Here is a 19,180-nt window from a genome sequence, read left to right as displayed (position 1 = left end):
CTGTGATATATTTTTGAATCACCAAATATCACTTATTGGTTATCTAATTTACGTCAATCACTTACCCTACAACACAGTCATATGATGGTGGCTGACAGGAGAAGTTAGGTTGCCAGAGTTTCAGAATTCAAACCTTTGTTTTCCAATTGTAAGCTCTGTGGTCTTGAACAAGTTATATGCATGCATACGTCCATCTAAAATGGTAGTTTGTGGACAGGTGCTTCATACAGACAAGGCCCTGTTGAATGATGACTGTGTGCAGGTAGTCATGCATACCCATGAATGGCTATGAATACCATTTTCCAATTGAGGAAACTGAGTCAGGCTGAGTGGCCTGCTCCCAATCCCACAACTACAAAGTAGCAGAGCTGTCTGCCTCTTCTTCCAAATGTGTTTTAAACAACTTTCCATTTTTACCAACATGATTGAACTGGGCACATCAGTGATAGGTTCTTTTGCCTTTGCTCCACAGTACATAGTCTTTTGACAAATCCGCTGCATTGCAAACCTAAAGCTAGGAAGTACCAGGGAGCTGCTTGTATCTCCAAATTGCTTTGGCCTCCCTGTGTCTGATAATGGGCCCCCGCCTGTGAGAGAACATGGAGAGCTGTCAAGTCTCCCTTCTCCTGATAAGATGTGATGCTCCCTTGGGAGGGAAAGCCATGGCAATTTCATCCTTTGGATTATTTAGAAGAAAGGGAAGCATGTGCCTTAAGAATGTGCTTTAGCCAATACATAAAAAGGATGGCCTTGGGGTTACTTTTTAATCAATGCTCAGACACAAGTGTTCTTTCCTTATTTGTTAGTTTCCTTTTGTGGACAGATCTTTCCGAGCTGCACAGTTCCTCATACCAGGTCCTTTGTGTAGCAAAAATTAGGCAACAGCCATTCACAGTCAAGCTATGAGCATGCTTAGAGATGCAGGCATGTCTGAGGGATCTTTCTGGTAATCATGATATTAGGATGGTGGAAGGTGGTGAGATTGTAAATGACAGCAATCATGACCACTTCCCCTTGTCTAAAGATGCAGTCACAGGGGTAGTACTGGGGACAGAGCTTTGACACGGCTGGGGACACAGCTACCTGTGCAGTGCACTGTCCCTATTATCTCCAAAGGGCAGACAGAAAAGTTTATGAGGGTAGCAACTTGTGCCTTCCTTCCGTGCTGTTAATAGTCAGGCACTGGGGGACATCCAGTAATGTTTTTAAGTTTTTATAAAATATGTGTATTTGGAGCATTGTGCTTTTCCATACATGCATGTTCACGTGTATGTGTGTGTGTTTTACCGCTCAGGCATAAGGATGCTGGATGGTATCGTGACTGATGCCATCGAGGCCAGTTCCATTGGATTCAATCCCGGCCATGTGGATATTTACAGTGCTAGCTGGGGCCCAAATGATGATGGGAAGACTGTGGAGGGACCTGGCCGACTAGCCCAGAAAGCTTTTGAGTATGGTGTCAAACAGGTGAGATGCTTGACACTGACCCAGATGAGGTGACAATCTGACTATTTGGGTATGCAGAGAAAGAGTGATGGAGAGAGAGATGGTTGTGAATTTCCTGACAAAGTCCTTTTACAATTTTCCTTGCACTTGAAGGACCAAATCATTCTTCAGAAAGATGGAAGCTAAAGGTTAAGAGAGCTTCTCCTGTTTTCCTGTTTGGGCTGAGGTTGAGTGGAGGTTGATGATCGGAGGATATGGGCTTGAAAATGACCTCGGGACATTTTTCAGTCCTTCTTCATTTTCCCTGCTCCTTTTGGTTTTGGACACTGGGTAAATGATGGGCTGGCTCAGATTGCTTTCCAAGGCTCTGACAATGCTTTCTGCAACACAGAGCCTGTGCCTTTTACTGGGCCCACTGCATTGCTCTGTCAGTTGCCTGTGCTACCTTCCTGCTTGGATTCTAAGGTCTTTGCACTCCACAGGAGGAAGCCTGAGTAGAAACAGACAGAGGAGAGCTGATAGCCTTGACGAGTTCCATTCAATTGAAGAGTCCTTTTTAATGCAGCTGCGAGGCAGATCTGAATAATGCCTGATTTCGTCATTCTATCAGGCAGAAGATTCACGCCAAAAGAAAGCGAAGACATTCAAAGATTCAGGCATAGTGACACAAGCCCAGAGAAGAGTGAAAAAATAATGAGCCTGTGCTGAAGGCTAGGTTATGAATCTGCATAATAATGTGAACAAGAGAAAAGACAGTCCATCATCTGGCAGACAGACCAAATGATGGAGGATGATGGGGTTGGAGTCTAGGCACCTCAGTTATGGTGTCATGAGATTTCTAACTCCAATCCTGGAGGCCCTGAGTTGAAAACAGACCCTGGTCACTGTGCCTGAGGACATCACACATGTATCTTTGCCAGGTGTGGGGGAGAGGGAGTTACTGCACTTGGATCTCCAATACATGACCCCAGCTATTATATATTCTGTCCCTTCCCTTAGGGGAGACAAGGGAAGGGCTCCATCTTCGTCTGGGCTTCGGGGAATGGGGGCCGCCAGGGGGACAACTGTGACTGCGATGGCTACACCGACAGCATCTACACCATCTCCATCAGCAGCGCCTCCCAGCAAGGCCTGTCGCCCTGGTACGCTGAGAAGTGCTCCTCCACACTAGCCACGTCTTACAGCAGCGGGGACTACACTGACCAGCGCATTGTAGGTTGCTTTTTTTTTTTTCTAACTTCCGCTTCCCCTCCCCAGGGGTGGGAGTTGGGGTGGAAAGCACAGAACTCGCGGCTTGCATCTGGAAGGATGCTCCTGTTTGACCTTGGGCGATGGATTTAGGCTTGGCGTCTCAGATGGGGAGATAATGCTTATTCAATTGCAAGACTGGCAAGGGCTGGGAAGTTTTCTCTCCAAGGTTGAAGACACGCCTGTCAAAATGACATGCCTTCTCTGTCACTTTTAAACTTAGCTCTGAGAGGCCAGTAAACCTGTCATTACTAACAGGTGAGCCAACAAATGTCTTTTCTGCTTGTCTCAGGTCCCTGGAAATTGTCTTGAAAGAAATTTCAGGGTTGGAGGGGCTATCTCACCCTCATGCTGGTTGATCCCTTAATAGCGGGGCTGGAGTCTGACTTGCCTTTACCAGATGATAAAAATATAGTCTATCCCAGTTCTGTCTCCTAAGAACAGGCCGCCTGCAGAAAAATAACACGCTTGATTCCCCCAAGGTTAACCCCTCACTTCTGGAAGAGCAGCTTCCTGGAGTTGCTATATGCTCAGGGTCCCTGCATCCCACGCCTTCTCCCCATGCCTTCTGTTCATGAGTCAGACTGCCAAGTGCAAGGATTGGATCTCCCTTCTAGGGCATGATGAGGAAAGGGGCTTGGAGAACAGACACTTTTAATGGAAAACATTGCAAGCCTCCAATTTAAGCACTACACATAGGGAGAACCAGAGAATTGGAGGGTGGAGGTATCAATTTCAACAAGACCCTACCCATAATCATGGCCTGGGAATGGGTGCCAACTTGCCACATGTGGCAGCTCAGCATCTTTATTCCTTCAGCCCTTCCTGTCTGTGCAAGCTTGTTGAGGCATGAAGCAGCTCTGCTTCCCTCACTGGTTGTCCTCATCCTCCAGTTCTCCAGGAATGGACAGCACCACTAGTTTACAGCTTCTGAAAGGGGTGAGTCAGACATGTGCTGAGCCCCTGGCTCTTGCTGTCTCCCCTGGGCACCCAGACAGCTGTGAGCACATCTAGAAGCACCCCATGCATGGACTGCCACTGCCTGGCACTCACTGCCTTCCACTAAAGCACAAGAAACATTTCTATCTTTGGAAGGGTCCCTCCTAAAGTAAACCAGCTCTGGGAAAGACAGCCAGCAGACGCTATTTGTGACAGTTGCAGTAACGTAGTCTTTTGTAAACCTCCTGGCCCCATCTATGTCATTTCCGGGGGCTCATGTGCGTCAACAGTAAAAGGCAAGCCTCGCTTCTTAGCCCTCCGAAGAGTGGAGCCATCAAAACTTGAGAAATTCTGAGCGGGAAGCCAAAGGAGGTGATAATAGAACAAATTATTATTTTTTAAAACACCTCCCACCCACACATTGAAATCTGGAGCTAGCAACTGAAATGCTGCATGCAGCCTGGGAGAGTGTCTTTTTAGGAATCATTTGGCCCCACTCTCTGCTCAGTCAGAGAGTAATGCTGAGGTACTCAAAGCCAACTGCTGGGGAGATCTTCCATTTCCTCCCCTTCTTTCTTTCAGCCAAGTCTTCATTGCCCTGCGGTTATCCTGGGCAGCTTCTTACGTGCGATGATGTTGTATCATAACATTGAAGTCTCCACACACATGTCAGGAATCAGAATCTACTTTTACAGGTGGGGGAACCAAGTCACTTGCCCATAGTACACATTGAATGTGGAACAATTCTGCAGACTAAATGCAGCACTAAATCCAAAACACTTTTCATTTATAAAGCAAGGTCCAAACATGGACGTGGACATTCCTGGGTGTCAGATGTAGTCTGCCTGTGTGTGCACACTTTGCACAGCAAGTTCAAGTTCTTGACATCAGGACAGCTTCCCATCCTGGTGCTCAAGAGGCATCACATGCCAGTCTGAAGGCCAAGGGGAATTTTGGGAGAGGCAGAATTTCTCGATATGCCAGACCAAACACAATGGACCCGGTGATTAATGGGCTGCTGTGATTCACAGTGATTTTGAGACTGTTCCTTTTTTATAGACAGCATTTTATTTGGGGATCTCAGAGGAGAAAATATTCATAGTGGGAGTACTTCATCCCCAGAAAAGGCATCTTGCTGCCAGAATTATAGACAAGTAGCATGCAGAGGAGAACAAACTAAAATATCAGCAGATGGCAAACATCCGCTCGTGGTTTTGAGGAGGAAGTGGGGAATGGAATCAGCCGTTTCCTGGTCACAGCAGATGTGGCCATCGGTGAGCAGCATGCCTCTCGCCTTCTCACCTGTCCCTGCCTCTCTCTCCTGCCTGCCGCAACCAGACCAGCGCCGACCTGCACAATGACTGCACTGAGACCCACACGGGCACCTCGGCCTCTGCACCTTTGGCTGCTGGCATCTTCGCACTGGCCCTGGAAGCCAAGTAAGGCCCAGAGAGCTTCTTATTAGCTCCCCTTCCTCTTTATTCATCCTACATGTTGCTTTCTGGACACGTGGTGATGGTAGAAATTTTAGAAAGCTACAAAACAAAGTACAAACAAACTGTCTTTTGCCATTTGGAGACAGCCATTATTAGTATCTCAATGCAGATGTCACACACACACACACACACACACACACACACCTGAATTATGGAACTTAATATACACAAGTTTTGTGATCTGTTTTAACTCCCTTTACAACGTTAAAAGTATTTTCAGGCTCATGTCAATGACACTTCAACTTTAAATCTCTCTCAATCCTCTTTCCACTCACCTTTCATTTTCTTCATACATAATGTTTAACGTCATGGAGTTAATATGTATGTAGTTATGTCAGTCAGTCTATTTCTTTAAGGCTTCTTCCTTTGCTTCGATGCTCAGGAAAAACCTTCACACCAAATTAGATAACCATTTGTTTATATATATTTGATTATGCTTTGTTTATCAGAGGAGGGTTCTTCAAAAAAATTCTTGGATAAATGTGGTTGAAAAATAAGTTTAATTTTGTGTAAGACAATTATGAAATCTACGCATCTTTTTTTCATAATTTGTGCTACTCCATGAACTTACTGAAAACTGCTCCTCTCTCTCTATCTCAAAATTCTTTTTAAAAATTTTCATTTATTTTAAGAGAGACAGACAGACACACAGAGAGAACTCCCATCTGCTGTTGTGCTCTCCCTAACACCCCCTGAGGGCTTGGGCTGGCTGGGGTGAGACCACCCGTAAGAAGCGCAGCCCCATGTGCTGGCAGGGATCTGATCATTTGACTGCTGTCTGCTGCCTCCCAGGGTCTGCATCAGCAGAAAATTGGAGTCAGGATCAGAGCTGGCAATCAAACTCAAGTACCCCAAAGTAGAATGCAGCTAGCTTAAGCAGCAGCATCTTCTTAACTGCCAGGTCAAACACCTACCTCTCCACCCTAATTCAAAACATTTTACAGCAAAATAAGCTCATCTTTTCATTCCTTTCTCTACCAGCTTTTCACAGTACCTTCAGATTTAATTTCTACATCCCCCTGGAACTTAATTTAATGTGTGATGCTAGAGAAATTTAACAACATTTTCCTCTTAATAGTTATTCAATCTCCACCACGTAACACAAGAGGGGGAGTTTAATCAACAGTAAACAGTCACAGATTATTTTTTTATGAGTCCTCATTCCTCCTTTCTGAAATGTGGTGACAGGAAATCTTTAAATGTCAACTCCACTGCTGAGGCAGTGTAAGGAAAGAAGTGATTACATTTGTAAGTTAACATCCTAACAAGGAGGCCAAATTAATCCTTATTTAGGTCAAGAATCCTTCTTCTCTACCCTACACTGGTCAGACACATATAACTATAGCTGGCCAGACCTATCCTATGCTTGTCTAGAGAACAATACAACAACTAAAATGCCAAAAGTATAATCTCTGATCTCTACAATTTCAACAATTCTTTTTCTGTATGAGTAGAGAATGGTGTAGCCTCATTGACCTCATTGGCCCTCGGTGGACAATTTCTAAAACAGGGACTCCAATGCTATGCAGTACTTGGAGGCACTCCAAGGGATCCAGATCAAGCCCTGGGCAATGAAATATGGAACTGTTGATGAGTGTGTATATGACATTTTTCCAGAGGAGTGGTTTGGAGGTTCATGATTTAAGAGATTTGAAGAATCTAAGATCCCCCTAATGCATACATAAAAATTTAATGGCTGTCATTTTGATTCAATTCATTAGTAAAATGGACATAATTTCTCTTAGCATTTATGGCCTTCCTACCAAAGTAGAGATAATGGAAATGAGACTTCTCCTTTGGACAGTTTTCTGAGCTCTGTTCAACTATCTACAGCAAGACTATTATTTAGAAAATCTGAGTGCTATAATGTATAAAGCTTTCCAAGCATTATCCCTAGACACTCAAAATTGACAGAACACTTTAACTCTGTGCCATCGCTCCAGGGACATCTATGGAGAGTGAAGGAAAAGTCGACAGAACCCATCAAGCATGATGGCATGCAACATTTAATGAGGCTTTTACACAGTCAGACCCGGTGCTGACCTCTGCTACACCACCCAACTTCAATCTCCATGACATGGAAATTATTCGTTGCATATTATAATTAAAGAAATAAAGGCTTAGAGAGGTTGAGAAATGTAACCAAGATTCATAATGAGGTCAGGCTTGGGCCCGTCATCTGCCCCAAAGCTGGTGCCATCAGCAGCTTTGCCACGCTTCTCCCCAGACCTGAGAGGGAAAGGAAACACTGAATGCCAACCCTTCAGACAGAGAGAGAGAGAGAGAGAGAGAGAGAGAGAGAGAGAGAGAGAGAGAGAATCGTCCACTTGCACTCTCAGCTAATCCCTGGGACTTTTCGCTGTAGAATTTTGACTCTAGATTACTTTCCCTAAGTCATCTTTTAGTCAGAAGCTGTGCTTAATTTCAATATTTAATTGCATAACTCATATTTTCTATAAACATAACTTTGATTAGCAATGTGGTACAGTTTTTAAAAATTTAATTACCATGGGTGCTGTATAGTACCAATTAACAGAGAAAGGCTGTCATAGAAGATTGTTAGCAGCTCCTCTGCATTCACGCAATGCCAGCACACAACTCTAGAATAGGGAAACAGGTTTAATTTTCCTAATTGCATGACCAAGAAAAAAAGAGTCCCTTGAATATTTTGCAAAGACCAAATAAAAGATAATCTAGGCAATGAAAGTAACCCAATATAAAATGAAAACTCTACTTTGGAAATAGAGAAAGCCTATGCATTGTCTGTGATTATTCAATTCTCATCGCCCTGCCTTCTGCCTCCTCTTACACACCCACACCTACTGTTGGGCCTGTGGGAAGCTGGTGTGTTGCTTGTTGACCACCTTGGTAAGAGAGTTTTACCCAAAACCTCCTTCCAACAATTAGAAGGAAGCAAGCATTTCAATGAAATGCTTTCGGGGACAAAATTGGTTTCTGCATTGAGAAAATAGTCATTTCGGTTCATTTAGTTAGTGATCCCAGGTAGGGGATGGCCAAAAAGGGACTAAGAGCTACAGAAAAGTTCTCATGAAATGCAGAAGACATAAGGTACTGAATTCTGGAGCTTGCAGGATTCACCCCCTTCTCACATTAGATGAGTCAACTCAGACCCAGAAATAGGGATTTAAGGTCACACCATCCCTCACCGCAAAATACAATTCAGTGTGCTTTCCCACATCTCTTGTAACTAGAAACAGTGTTCAATTTCAACAGTTAATCCCACAGTCTGTATGGAATTGTGTCCTGGTCTGACCACATGATTTGATAATTACCTTAACTGACCATGAGTTTATTTTGTGCCAACAAAGTGCTGTTAATTTTGATGTACTACAGAACTGGTTAGAGGGGATTTTGTTTTCAAATATCAACATTAAAGTCATGCCCTACCCTTCATTAGGTACTTTGTGATCAGTGGGGCTGGGCCAGGGTTCACGGGTTGTTATTTTCAAGTACACCAGATGATTGTACTTGCAAGCTTCTGGGGTCCATGAGAAGAGCTGAACCAGGGCTTTTCCAAGGGTGCCATTGCTCGCTTAGGTTAGGTGAGTTTGTAAAAAGCTCAGGTGAGCTGAGACAGAGGGGGAGCTGGGCCATCAGTTGTCGGAGCAGCTCTGTGATCGCTTACTCCTCTATTATCAGGGTCTGAGTAGTACACGAAGTAGTCCCATTCCCTTCTTTCCCCCCTTTGGAAGGGTGCACCAGGTGGGTGGCCCATTCCTGACTCGGGGCCATCTTATTATTCAGGAAGCCTTCAACAAAAGGGCTCTGGCAGACTCAGTACTTCTGAAGCATAGATTAAGGGATGCTTGGGGGAGGCTAGAAGGGGGAAAGTACCCATTACTGACTCACTCAGAGTGGTGCAAACTGTTTTTAGGGTTTCTCTCCTGCTTCCTGCTAAGGATGCCTTTGCCTAGACCTCAGACTGGAATCCTGGGAATGAATGCCTGGCTCAATCACGGAGGCCAGGGATGTGACTGTAAAGAGCATGATGGTCTGGGCAGGTGCTGGGCCTTGGCTGCTTTTCCTTTGGAGGCTCCAGCCATGGGTTGGGCCCTCAGTTTGGTGCAGGGGGCACTGCTTTGTAATTGTAGTCAGGTCTGGGAAATCATTCACAAGTGTAGCTAGCAGTCAGCCTTCCCAGTGAGTGGGAATGAACAGTGCCTCTTTCGTGTCACCGGAGACTTTCTAACAAGTGTATTAAAGGTTCTGGAGGGGGAGGCAGCAAATTGCATCATATCCCCCTGATGACTATTCTACAGTGTGGTGCAAGATTGGAGCCTCAAGGAGTAAACAGGAGGCTTATAGGGCTTGGTTGGCTTGATGGAAACAATGCAGGTCTCAAAGTCAACAAAAAACATGATTAATAACTAACAGAAACCAGTTTTAAAATGATACTTAGGTCTGGATAACACTTAGGAAAAGTCAATCATTTACCATGCACAATTTCCACAGCATATCCCCTGGTGCCTGGCATTCTTCTAGGTGCTTGGTATGCATAGCAGAACAAGATGGATAAACATCTCATCCCTTAACATGGCTACCTTCTAGCAAGGGAACTGGGTTCTCATAACATGTAAATGAGTTGCTTAGTATGATAAACAAGTGATCTTTGATGAAAAAAGTATATCAGGAGAAGAGCTTAGGCGCATGTGGGGAGAACTGAATATTATATATGATGACCAAGGAAGACCTTATCATTGGAGTGAGGAAGGCCTCACCATTTGTAGTAAATCCAACAACCCATATTTATCATATTGCTACCAAATCTTCTGATTTTACTATACCTTTGCTTGAAAATCCTCTATGACTCCAACCACCCAAATGCGATAGTAAGCTCCCTTTCCTGGAGGTCCAGGTCCTCATTACTCCGGCCCAGTACTGCTCACCGTCCCTTCCTGTTCCAGCAAAGCACACTGTAATTTGGTCTTACCCTGCACTGTCCCATCTGGATTGTTTAGTCCTATTTGCCTCACATATTTTTGTCCATTTGACTCTTCTAAGAATTCTGTGTCCCTTTCAGAGTTCATTGCAAACATTGCACCCCAGAATAGATACTCAGTTTGTTCTATTCCATGAAAACTCTTCCTCCAATCTCACCCAAGCCATTGAGCTTTGAACACTGACATTCAACAGATAGTTAGAAAAAAGTCTTAGTGAGCAGGTGAACATTGGGCACAAAAACATATAATCGGGGGGGGGGGGAGAGGGAGTAGGCTTTTTTATTTTTCTAATAATAGTCCACAACAAATTAATTATACACTTCAAAATAACCAGAAGAGGTTGAATGTTCCCAACACAGAGCCATGATAATAAATGGGGAGATGGCAATGCTAAAGACCTTGATTTGATCACTACCCATTGTATACCTGTATCAAACGACAGTACTGTGCCCATAAATAAGTACAGCTACTGCACATCAATTCAGAAGAAAATACTTGAATTTTTAACATGATTGTAAACTTCTTAGAGACCAGACCACCTCCTTGAACATCCCTACAGTGTTCAATGTAATCTCACTTGAGAGCAATGCCACAGAGCTAAGAGTCTCTTAACACATCAACTGTGAGCAGATTGGCTCCAGATCTTCCTGTGATAAAATTTTATATAACCTACACAATGCTCCTATATACTTCAATGCATCACTGGATTGCTTACAATACCTATGAATTTTATTGTATTGGAGAATGACAGGAAAATAAAGTATGGGTTTTGGTTCAAGTCCCAGCTGTTCCAGTTCAGATCCAGCTCCCTTCTAATGGCTTGGGAAAGCAGCAGCAGATTACCTAAGTGTTGAGAGCTCTGCTACCCACATTGGAGACTTGGATGAAGTTCCAGGCTTCCGGCTTCAGCTTGACTGAACTGCTGCCACTAAAGCCACCTGGAGGGCAAACTAGTGGATAAAAGATTTTTCTCTCTCCCTCTCTCTGTAACTCTGCTTTCAAAATAAATAAATAATAAAAATAATAAAAACAAAACCAAGAAATGCACAGCATAGTTCAGGATAGGCAGCCTAGAACTCCAAAATCTGATTGTTTTATGAAGAAAGTTAAGACCCCCTCTGTGGTTCACAATGCTGAAAGTGCTATGACTATTAACTATCAACCTAAGACTGAAAGACACGAGGGAAGTGTTGTCATTTAAAAAATTTCTTCCAGTTAAATGTAAGGAATTAGAAATCTGGGACAAGAGTTTACACTATGGGGGTGCTGAAGATTTCATTGCAATCATAGTCAAGAGCTTAACTTGTGTGTGAAGGAGAGAAGTCTTGGTGATACTGTACTTGGAGCTCTAAATGAACAGACATACTGATGGTAATTGACACTCAAGTAATCAGCACAGTTGTTAAAGGCTCTTGGTGATGCCCAACTGCAGGTGTTGTGGTTCCGCTTTTGCCCTTGCAAGAAAACTTTACTGGGCTCCTGAAAGATGTTTTGGGTCTCTTCCCCTCCAGCCCAAATCTCACCTGGCGAGACATGCAGCACCTGGTTGTCTGGACCTCTGAGTATGACCCACTGGCCAATAACCCTGGATGGAAAAAGAATGGGGCAGGCTTGATGGTGAACAGTCGGTTTGGTTTTGGCTTGCTGAATGCCAAGGCTTTGGTTGACTTAGCAGACCCCAGGACCTGGAGCGGCGTGCCTGAGAAGAAGGAGTGTGTTGTAAAAGACAATGACTTTGAGCCTAGGTAAGTGTCTCCAGGCACCTTCAACAAATGTGTGTCCATGGTGCAACTTCATGATGATGTTTGTCACCCTGTGTTATTTTGGTCTCACCTATCCTTTTGCAGTCAGTGGCATTTGCCATTGTTTTCTATGTGTCTCCATGGAGGCTCAGAGAGAGGACATAGATCTGTCAAACATGTTAGGCTACAAGGGGACTTGAAAAAGTTCATCACTGGAAATGGAAATAAAGATAAGTTTATTTTAGTATAAAGAAAAATCTGAAATCCATGCATTGTCTTTTCCATAATATGAACTCTCTATGAACTTTGTAAAAGTCCCTCATTATTATGTTTCTCCTGCAGAGTGCAGTCCACCTAGCACAAGAAAACCTAAAGTACACCATAGTTTTCAGTATCACTATTCTATTCTATTCTATTCTATTCTATTCTATTCTATTCTATTCTATTCTATTCCCATCGACCATCATTTTGAGATGTGTTCTAAATTCAGAGATATCCATTTTAAAACTAAGTTTAAAAAATGTGGTTTACAGCTGATGAAATTCAGGACCTGCCCATGAGCATTACCCAAAATCTACCTCTGAAATAACCTCACTTTGTGCTACATAGCTGAGCCATGAGCTTCCAGAGTTTCTTTCCACAAAGCAACCTTTGTCAAGCATCTATTACAGAAACCACTTCTGGCAGTGCCCATCGGGCCTCAAAGCAGAGTCAGCTGTGAGTGTCTGGCTTCCTTCTAGGCTACCACAGTGGTCCTGAAGATGCACACACAAAATACACACAATGGGAGAGTTAAGGGGCTGTGAGCATGCCATAGGGAAGCTTCACAGATTCGAGTTTTTCCTTGGAGGGTCATTAGGATGGAGCCAAGGCAAACCTGCCTGCATTTCATTCTTTAGCACAAAACACTGTATTTAAATATTAGAATTGCTTACTGCTTCCTGTTGCAGTAAGATGGGTTTTTAAGTTAATCTTGAATTGGGTTTTCTTCTCAACAGTGGCAACATTAGGTAAGATGTGTAATACTTACACAGGATATGTAAGGAAAAAGAACTATACTTTTTCCAATGCTGATTTTTTTTCATGTGCTCAGGGCCCTGAAAGCTAGTGGAGAAGTTATCATTGAAATTCCAACAAGAGCTTGTGAAGGACAAGAAAACGCTATCAGGTCTCTGGAGCATGTGCAGTTTGAAGCAACAATCGAATATTCCCGTCGAGGAGACCTCCATGTCACACTAACTTCTGCTGCTGGTAACTTTTCCTAAAGTTCTTTTAAACCGTTAGTTTTAGACTTCAAGTGTCAATCAGATGCGTTCAGTTCAATGATTGGTCATATTTATTCATAGAGCTAAGCCCCTGATAATTTCAGTCCACAAGCAATGCTTGTTTTTCTTGGCATTGATTCAGATGAGCTAGTGGAGGTGGGAAAGTGGGGACAGATGAGGAAAAGCATGTTGTCTCTAGTAGACTGTCATTGTGGCCTTAGGCTCTCTTGAGGCCTTGGAATTGGCCTGGAATATCAGCAGGATTTTTTCCTAACATCTGTGGATCAACAATTCATTTATTCCTTTTACTTAGAAATACTGTTTGTTTAAAGAGAGCTTGATCTTGACTATTTAGAATTATTCTTCATGCTAATTTTACAAGGCAAGAGATTAGAAAACTGTACCTGAAATATCACTGATTAACTAATGATTATTAATGATAGATTAAAGGTAAATTAATTTTATGGGTACATGATTCAGACATCTATTAAATTTTCAAGATTTTTTTCATTCATTTCAAAATATTTCTACTAAAACGCATTTTAAGTATCTAGCTCTCATTAATTCAATTTGTAAATTAGTTTTCTAAGTGCCCTTTATTTAAATAAACCTTAGCCAACATAATAATTCTTTATTCATTTGTATACACTATTTAATGAGAACTTACTATATGGCAGGTAATGTACTATGTATTCTGAACAAAAACATCATTATTCTCTTGTGAATATCTTTATGATGGTCTTACACTAAAAGGGAAAGCTGAAGAAGCCAAACCTTTGGCAGTGATTATTTGCAGGACGCAGGCACTAGAGTGCATACTGCTGGAAGAGGTGTTAGGACATCCACTGACATGTGTTTATTGCATGAAAATAGGAACCAGCACTGTACTGCTGGCTGAGAGAGAGCGGGACACATCCCCTAATGGATTTAAGAACTGGGATTTCATGTCTGTTCACACGTGGGGAGAGAATCCTACAGGGACATGGACTTTGCGAATCGCAGACATGGTATGTACAAGTGAGAAGATGAAGAAGCATAAACTTAGTTTCAAGCAGTTGGAAACTGTTCTAGGGCTGAATTGTAATTAGTACCAGGAGGAACTTAACCACCCCTAAGACAACTTAGTGAGCCATGGAGTGACTGGGCCAAGCCCTGCTCACATGAAATTTGAAGCAATTTCAAAATGTTTGTGGAAAAATGGAGTAAAAGATGTTTACTTTGGTGTATCAAAAATTTTAAATTCTATGTAAAAAGCTCATGGAAAATGTATACTTTAAGAAAAACTGTACATAGATTTCAACATTTGTAAGATTTATTTATTTTTACTTGAAAGATTTACAGAAGAGGAGAGAGTGGGGGGGGATTTTCCACCTGCTGATTTGTTCTCCAAATGACACAAGGGCAAGAGTTGGGTCATTCCAAAGCCAGGAGCCTCTTCTGGGCCTCCCCCATTAGTGCAGGGGCCCAAGACATTGGACTGTCCTCTACTGCTTTCCCAGGCTATTAGCAAAGAGCTGAATTGGAAGTGGAGAAGCCAGCACTAGAAGCCATATGAGTTCATATGGGATGCTGGCACCACAGGTGGAGAATTAGCCTGCTTTTCCTTTGTGCCAGCCCCTCAAGATTATTTTGGTGCACCAGGATAATCTTTTCTTTTAATTTCATTTCCAATAACTTTTTCAAATACTCTGGTATAGAAAGTGCAGTCCTTAAGAAAGATTATGCCATACAACAGTGTGGAAAAAGAGGTGCACCAACAAGCAATGTGGCAGGCTAGAGGCCCAGTCAGCCTGAATGCAGTCTGCCCCTACTACATTCCTGCTCCATAAGTGACTTTATTTCCAAAGATAGTCAACTGCCAGGCCAGTAAGGCTATAACCCTCTGCCAGTATCATGTGCAGGATAACTTAGAACTACTGTGAAATAACTGTTTAGAAATAGCTTCAAGGGGCTCATGTTGTAGCTCAGTGAGTTACACTGCCACCTGCAATGCTGCCATCCCATACTGGAGGGCTTGTTTTGAGTCCTTGCTGCTCCGCTTTCAGTCTAGCTCCCTGCTAATACACCTGGGAAAGTAGAGAGAGGTGCCCTGAGTACTTGGATGGAGTTCCAGGCTCCTGGCTTCAGTCTGGCCCACTGCAACCATCTGGGAAGTGAACCAGCAGATGCAAGATGCCACCCTCCATGACTGCCTTCCAAATAAATAAAAATAAATCTTTAAAAAATGAAATCGTTTCATAGTAGGGAAGATATTTAATGTGCCCACCTCCCACCCCCTGCTGGTTCACTCCCTAAGTGGCTGCAATGGCCACAGCTGAGCCAATCTGAAGCCAGGAACCAGGAGCTAGGAGTTCCTTCCTGGTCTCCCACAAGCATGCAGGGTCCCAAGGCCTTGGACCATCCTCTACTGCTTTCCCAGAACACAAACAGGGAGCTGGATGGGAAGTGGAGCAGCTGGAATATGAACTGGCACGCACAAGGGATCCTGGCTCATGCAAGGCAAGGATTTAGCCACTGAGTCATTGTGCTGTGCCCTAAATTATCATTTTTATAGCCAGAAAAGTCCAGCTTTTTTTTTTTTAACATAAAGCTTTTGCATCTGCAATACACAGACCCTTAAAATTAGATATTTAGGGCTGGCGCTGTGATGCAACAGGTTAAGCCTCTGCTTACGATAGATATCCCATATGGAGCACCCAGCCAAGTCTTGGCTACTGCTCTCCTGATATAGTAAAACTCACTGCTCATATATCTGGGACGACAGCAGATAATAGCCCAAGTACTTATTTGTAAGAGATCTAGATGGAGTTCTGGGCTCCTGGCCTTAGCCTGGCATAGTTCTATCTGTTGTAGGAATTCGGGGAGTGAACCAGCAAAATGGGATCTCTCTCTCTCTCTTACTCTCCCTCTCCTTCCCCCGTTCTGCCATTCTGCCTTTCAAATATGCACATCTTTTAAAAATTAGATTTTCCCTATGGAGTCCTTTTTAGATATTTTGGATGAGTTTGCTTTATCTTTTTGAAACACACACTAAGATACCTACATGCTTCTGCCCTAGTCTGGGAGAATGCAGAATGAAGGCAGAATTGTCAGCTGGAAGTTGATCCTGCACGGGACCTCGTCTCAACCTGAGCACATGAAACAGCCCCGAGTGTACACATCCTACAACACGGTCCAGAACGACAGGAGAGGGGTGGAGAAGATGGCAGATGCCCGGGAGGTCTGTATAGCTAGCTCTCTTTTTGGCATGCTTTCTGTGGGAGTGTGGGAGCCACACTCAGGATTTACTCAGGATTTATAAGTTGAAATTGATGAATGCCAGATGATTACATTCCCTAAGAATTTTCTTCATTTAGGACAGTTATCAAATGGCAAAAAAAAAGCAGCAGTCTTTTTTACATGATTACAAATACCTACCATTTGCATTGCATTTAGCTATTTAGTATTTTTCACTTTGACTCTTCAAGCCTGTCATCCCTATAATCTAGGATGGACTGACAGGAATATATCCATTTTGGCAGAAAGAAAGTCAAGTTTTTGGTGGCAAGATTATGTCCAGTGCTTGTTACTAATCCCAGTTTAGGAACAGGTGTGTGTGTGTGTGTGTGTGTGTTAGTAACACGCATGTGTGTTGGCAATACCATGATAGTTACAGAACCACCAGTACTCTCAGCAAATTTCAGAGGACAGTGGCAGGAAGTTGGTTCTGCACCTGCTTTTACCCTTCTGGAGCTGCTGGCTTTTTTCTCAGCAGGTGATAGGCAGAGAACATGACCTCTTTTTTTCCCCAGTGTCCAGCACAGGGTCCCAAACGTGACAGGCAGCTATCTACAGTTTTCCCAATGGCCTGCCCTCAGTAGCTGTAGGCTTGCAGTCATGGGCTCTTTTGGAAGACACTGAGATACATTTATTCCAGAACATAAGCCAGTGGGTGATGGCCCCCACACTTTCATTCTGCAAGGCAGCTTCCCTCCAGGACTAGAGTCTGGGGGCCTCTCCTTCCCATTTTCAGAAGCAAATATAACTTGTGTTTCTTTTTCTGGGATTCCTTAAAAGGTATGAACAGGATCCTTCAGCCACACTAAGTTTGTACATGCCACATCTGCAGTCAACAAACATGACTCCAGAAATATTAACAAATCATTGCATCTATCTTGAACATCCATAAATGTTTTCTTGTCATTATCCCCTAAATCACACAGAACAACTCTTTATGGACCATTTACATTGTATTAGGGCTTCTAAATAGCCTAGAGATGACCTGAGGTATCTGGGAGGATGTATGTCAGTTAAATGTAAATGTCATGCCATTTTATGTAAGGGAATGGAGCACGCTGGGCTTTTGGAATCAATCCTACAGATACCAAGGCACAATTATACTTCCACAGCTGACAAGGTCTTCCACAGCCCCGTGATTGCTCTAGCTTCTTCCTCCCCAGTCCACCCTCCTCAGTCTCTCCTCACGCCCCTCCTCCAACACAGTGGCTGACAGAGTGGCTCCCATGGGAGCAGAGCAACTTCAGGAGTCTGTGCCCACAGCACAGCAAACTGGTTGGTGTCTTCCCAAAGCATGGTTCAACATTTAGCATCATCATCTTCCTCTGATGGATTGCAAATGGAAGATTAGTGCATGAAGGGAAATAGCACATGCAGAACATCTTCTCAACCCCCTGTCTGGGAGATACTCTCCCTCCTAGTTCACAGAGTACAGGGAGACTAAAAAGGTTGCCAGTGGGATCTCAGTATGTGGAAACCAGACTCCTCCAGGCCTTTTCCGCCATCTCTATACTTGCCTCCCTAGGGGACAGGTAGAAAGCCGATACAACAGGGCTGCCACCAGCTTTCTGGATGTAAATCCTGAGTCTTCTTCCCCTTGTTGGTGGCATTCTATGTTTTAGGAGCAGCCCACCCAGGAGAACCCCGATGAGAAGACCCCGGTGGTCAACAGTCCCAGCAGCATCAGTGTTGGTAATCGAAGGGATGAACTGGCGGAAGGAACCCCTTCCGAGGCCATGCTGCGACTCCTGCAAAGCGCTTTTAGCAAAAACCTGCCTCCGAAGCAAGCTCCGGGGACAAAGCTCAGCATCCCTTATGAAAATTTCTACGAAGCCCTGGAAAAGCTCAACAAACCCTCGCGACTGAAAGACCCCGAGGACAGTCTGTATAATGACTATGTGGATGTTTTCTACAACACAAAACCTTACAAGCACAGGGATGACCGGCTGCTCCAAGCTCTCGTGGACATCCTGAGAGAGGACAACTGACTGCAGTTGGGTGGCCCCCAGTTGGAAATATTCAGGCACCGTCCTTCCCCATAGTTTTTGCTTGTGTCCAAAGTGGTTGTTTTGTCACTGATTCCTATGCTTATTTAATCTTTTCTCTTTCTCTCCCCAAAACTAGATTTGAAGGGAATCAGCCCAAGTAGCAATCCTACTTTCAGACTGATCTTAGCTCTTTCACAATACATCTTCCCTGCCTATACAAGTGATGTGCTTTCTTCTTGATGCACCACAGCTGACAGCCTGGCCCCGCTCCACACAGGAATGCCTCCTGGAGCCCATTTCATTGCCCAAAAGGAGAGACAAGCCTGGGCCTTTCCATTAATTGCAAATAATTACTTTGCAAAAGTTACCTGCTAAGTGAAAAAAGAATGTGTGAAAGGAGAAACTGCCGTATAGCTCATTCTCTGTCTTTGCTATGTGACTCTTTCTATTTTGAAAGCAAGTAAGATTGTGGAAAGTTTCTAATGCAAGACTTCACAATTAGACTCATCCCTCAGGCCTTTCAGTTCCCAAGCACGACATACTGTGGGAGTAACAATCTGATCATCTGGGAGAAAGCTGGGCTGGTTAGATGCAGAAACAGATCTTAAAACCTGCATTATCTGGACACAGTCTTTCTACAATGTTCTTGGGTGGGTGTGTCACGTGGAAGCCTCTGCTGTGTGTCCTGGGATTCTTCTATTTCTCATTCTGCTACAGGTTTTCTGTAGATAACTCTTCTAAAAAAGACTTTTAAAAATTTTTATTGGAAAGGCAGAAATACAGAGAGAAGGAGATACATAGCCACAATGGCTGGAGCTA

The 19,180-nt window shown here is 43.6% G+C and overlaps 1 protein-coding gene across 1 annotated transcript in view; it reads left to right on the top strand.

Annotated features, from left to right (window-relative positions):
- Positions 1 to 18,755, top strand: part of PCSK1 (proprotein convertase subtilisin/kexin type 1) — a 34,979-nt gene extending 16,224 nt beyond the window's left edge. Inside the window, exons 7-14 of the mRNA XM_004586190.4 lie at positions 1,295 to 1,467; positions 2,446 to 2,658; positions 4,972 to 5,072; positions 11,602 to 11,835; positions 12,926 to 13,083; positions 13,971 to 14,104; positions 16,156 to 16,317; positions 17,996 to 18,755. Of these exons, the coding sequence (XP_004586247.1) occupies positions 1,295 to 1,467; positions 2,446 to 2,658; positions 4,972 to 5,072; positions 11,602 to 11,835; positions 12,926 to 13,083; positions 13,971 to 14,104; positions 16,156 to 16,317; positions 17,996 to 18,361 (1,541 nt within the window). The 3' untranslated portion in view covers positions 18,362 to 18,755. The remainder of the gene's footprint in view (positions 1 to 1,294; positions 1,468 to 2,445; positions 2,659 to 4,971; positions 5,073 to 11,601; positions 11,836 to 12,925; positions 13,084 to 13,970; positions 14,105 to 16,155; positions 16,318 to 17,995) is intronic.
- The last annotated feature ends 425 nt before the right edge of the window (positions 18,756 to 19,180 follow it).

The sequence above is a fragment of the Ochotona princeps genome, chromosome 28 (genome assembly GCF_030435755.1).
Source record: "Ochotona princeps isolate mOchPri1 chromosome 28, mOchPri1.hap1, whole genome shotgun sequence".
Taxonomy (NCBI): domain Eukaryota; kingdom Metazoa; phylum Chordata; class Mammalia; order Lagomorpha; family Ochotonidae; genus Ochotona; species Ochotona princeps.
The sequence above is the reverse complement of the archived record's forward strand: the minus strand, read 5'-3'. Positions and strand labels throughout refer to the sequence as shown.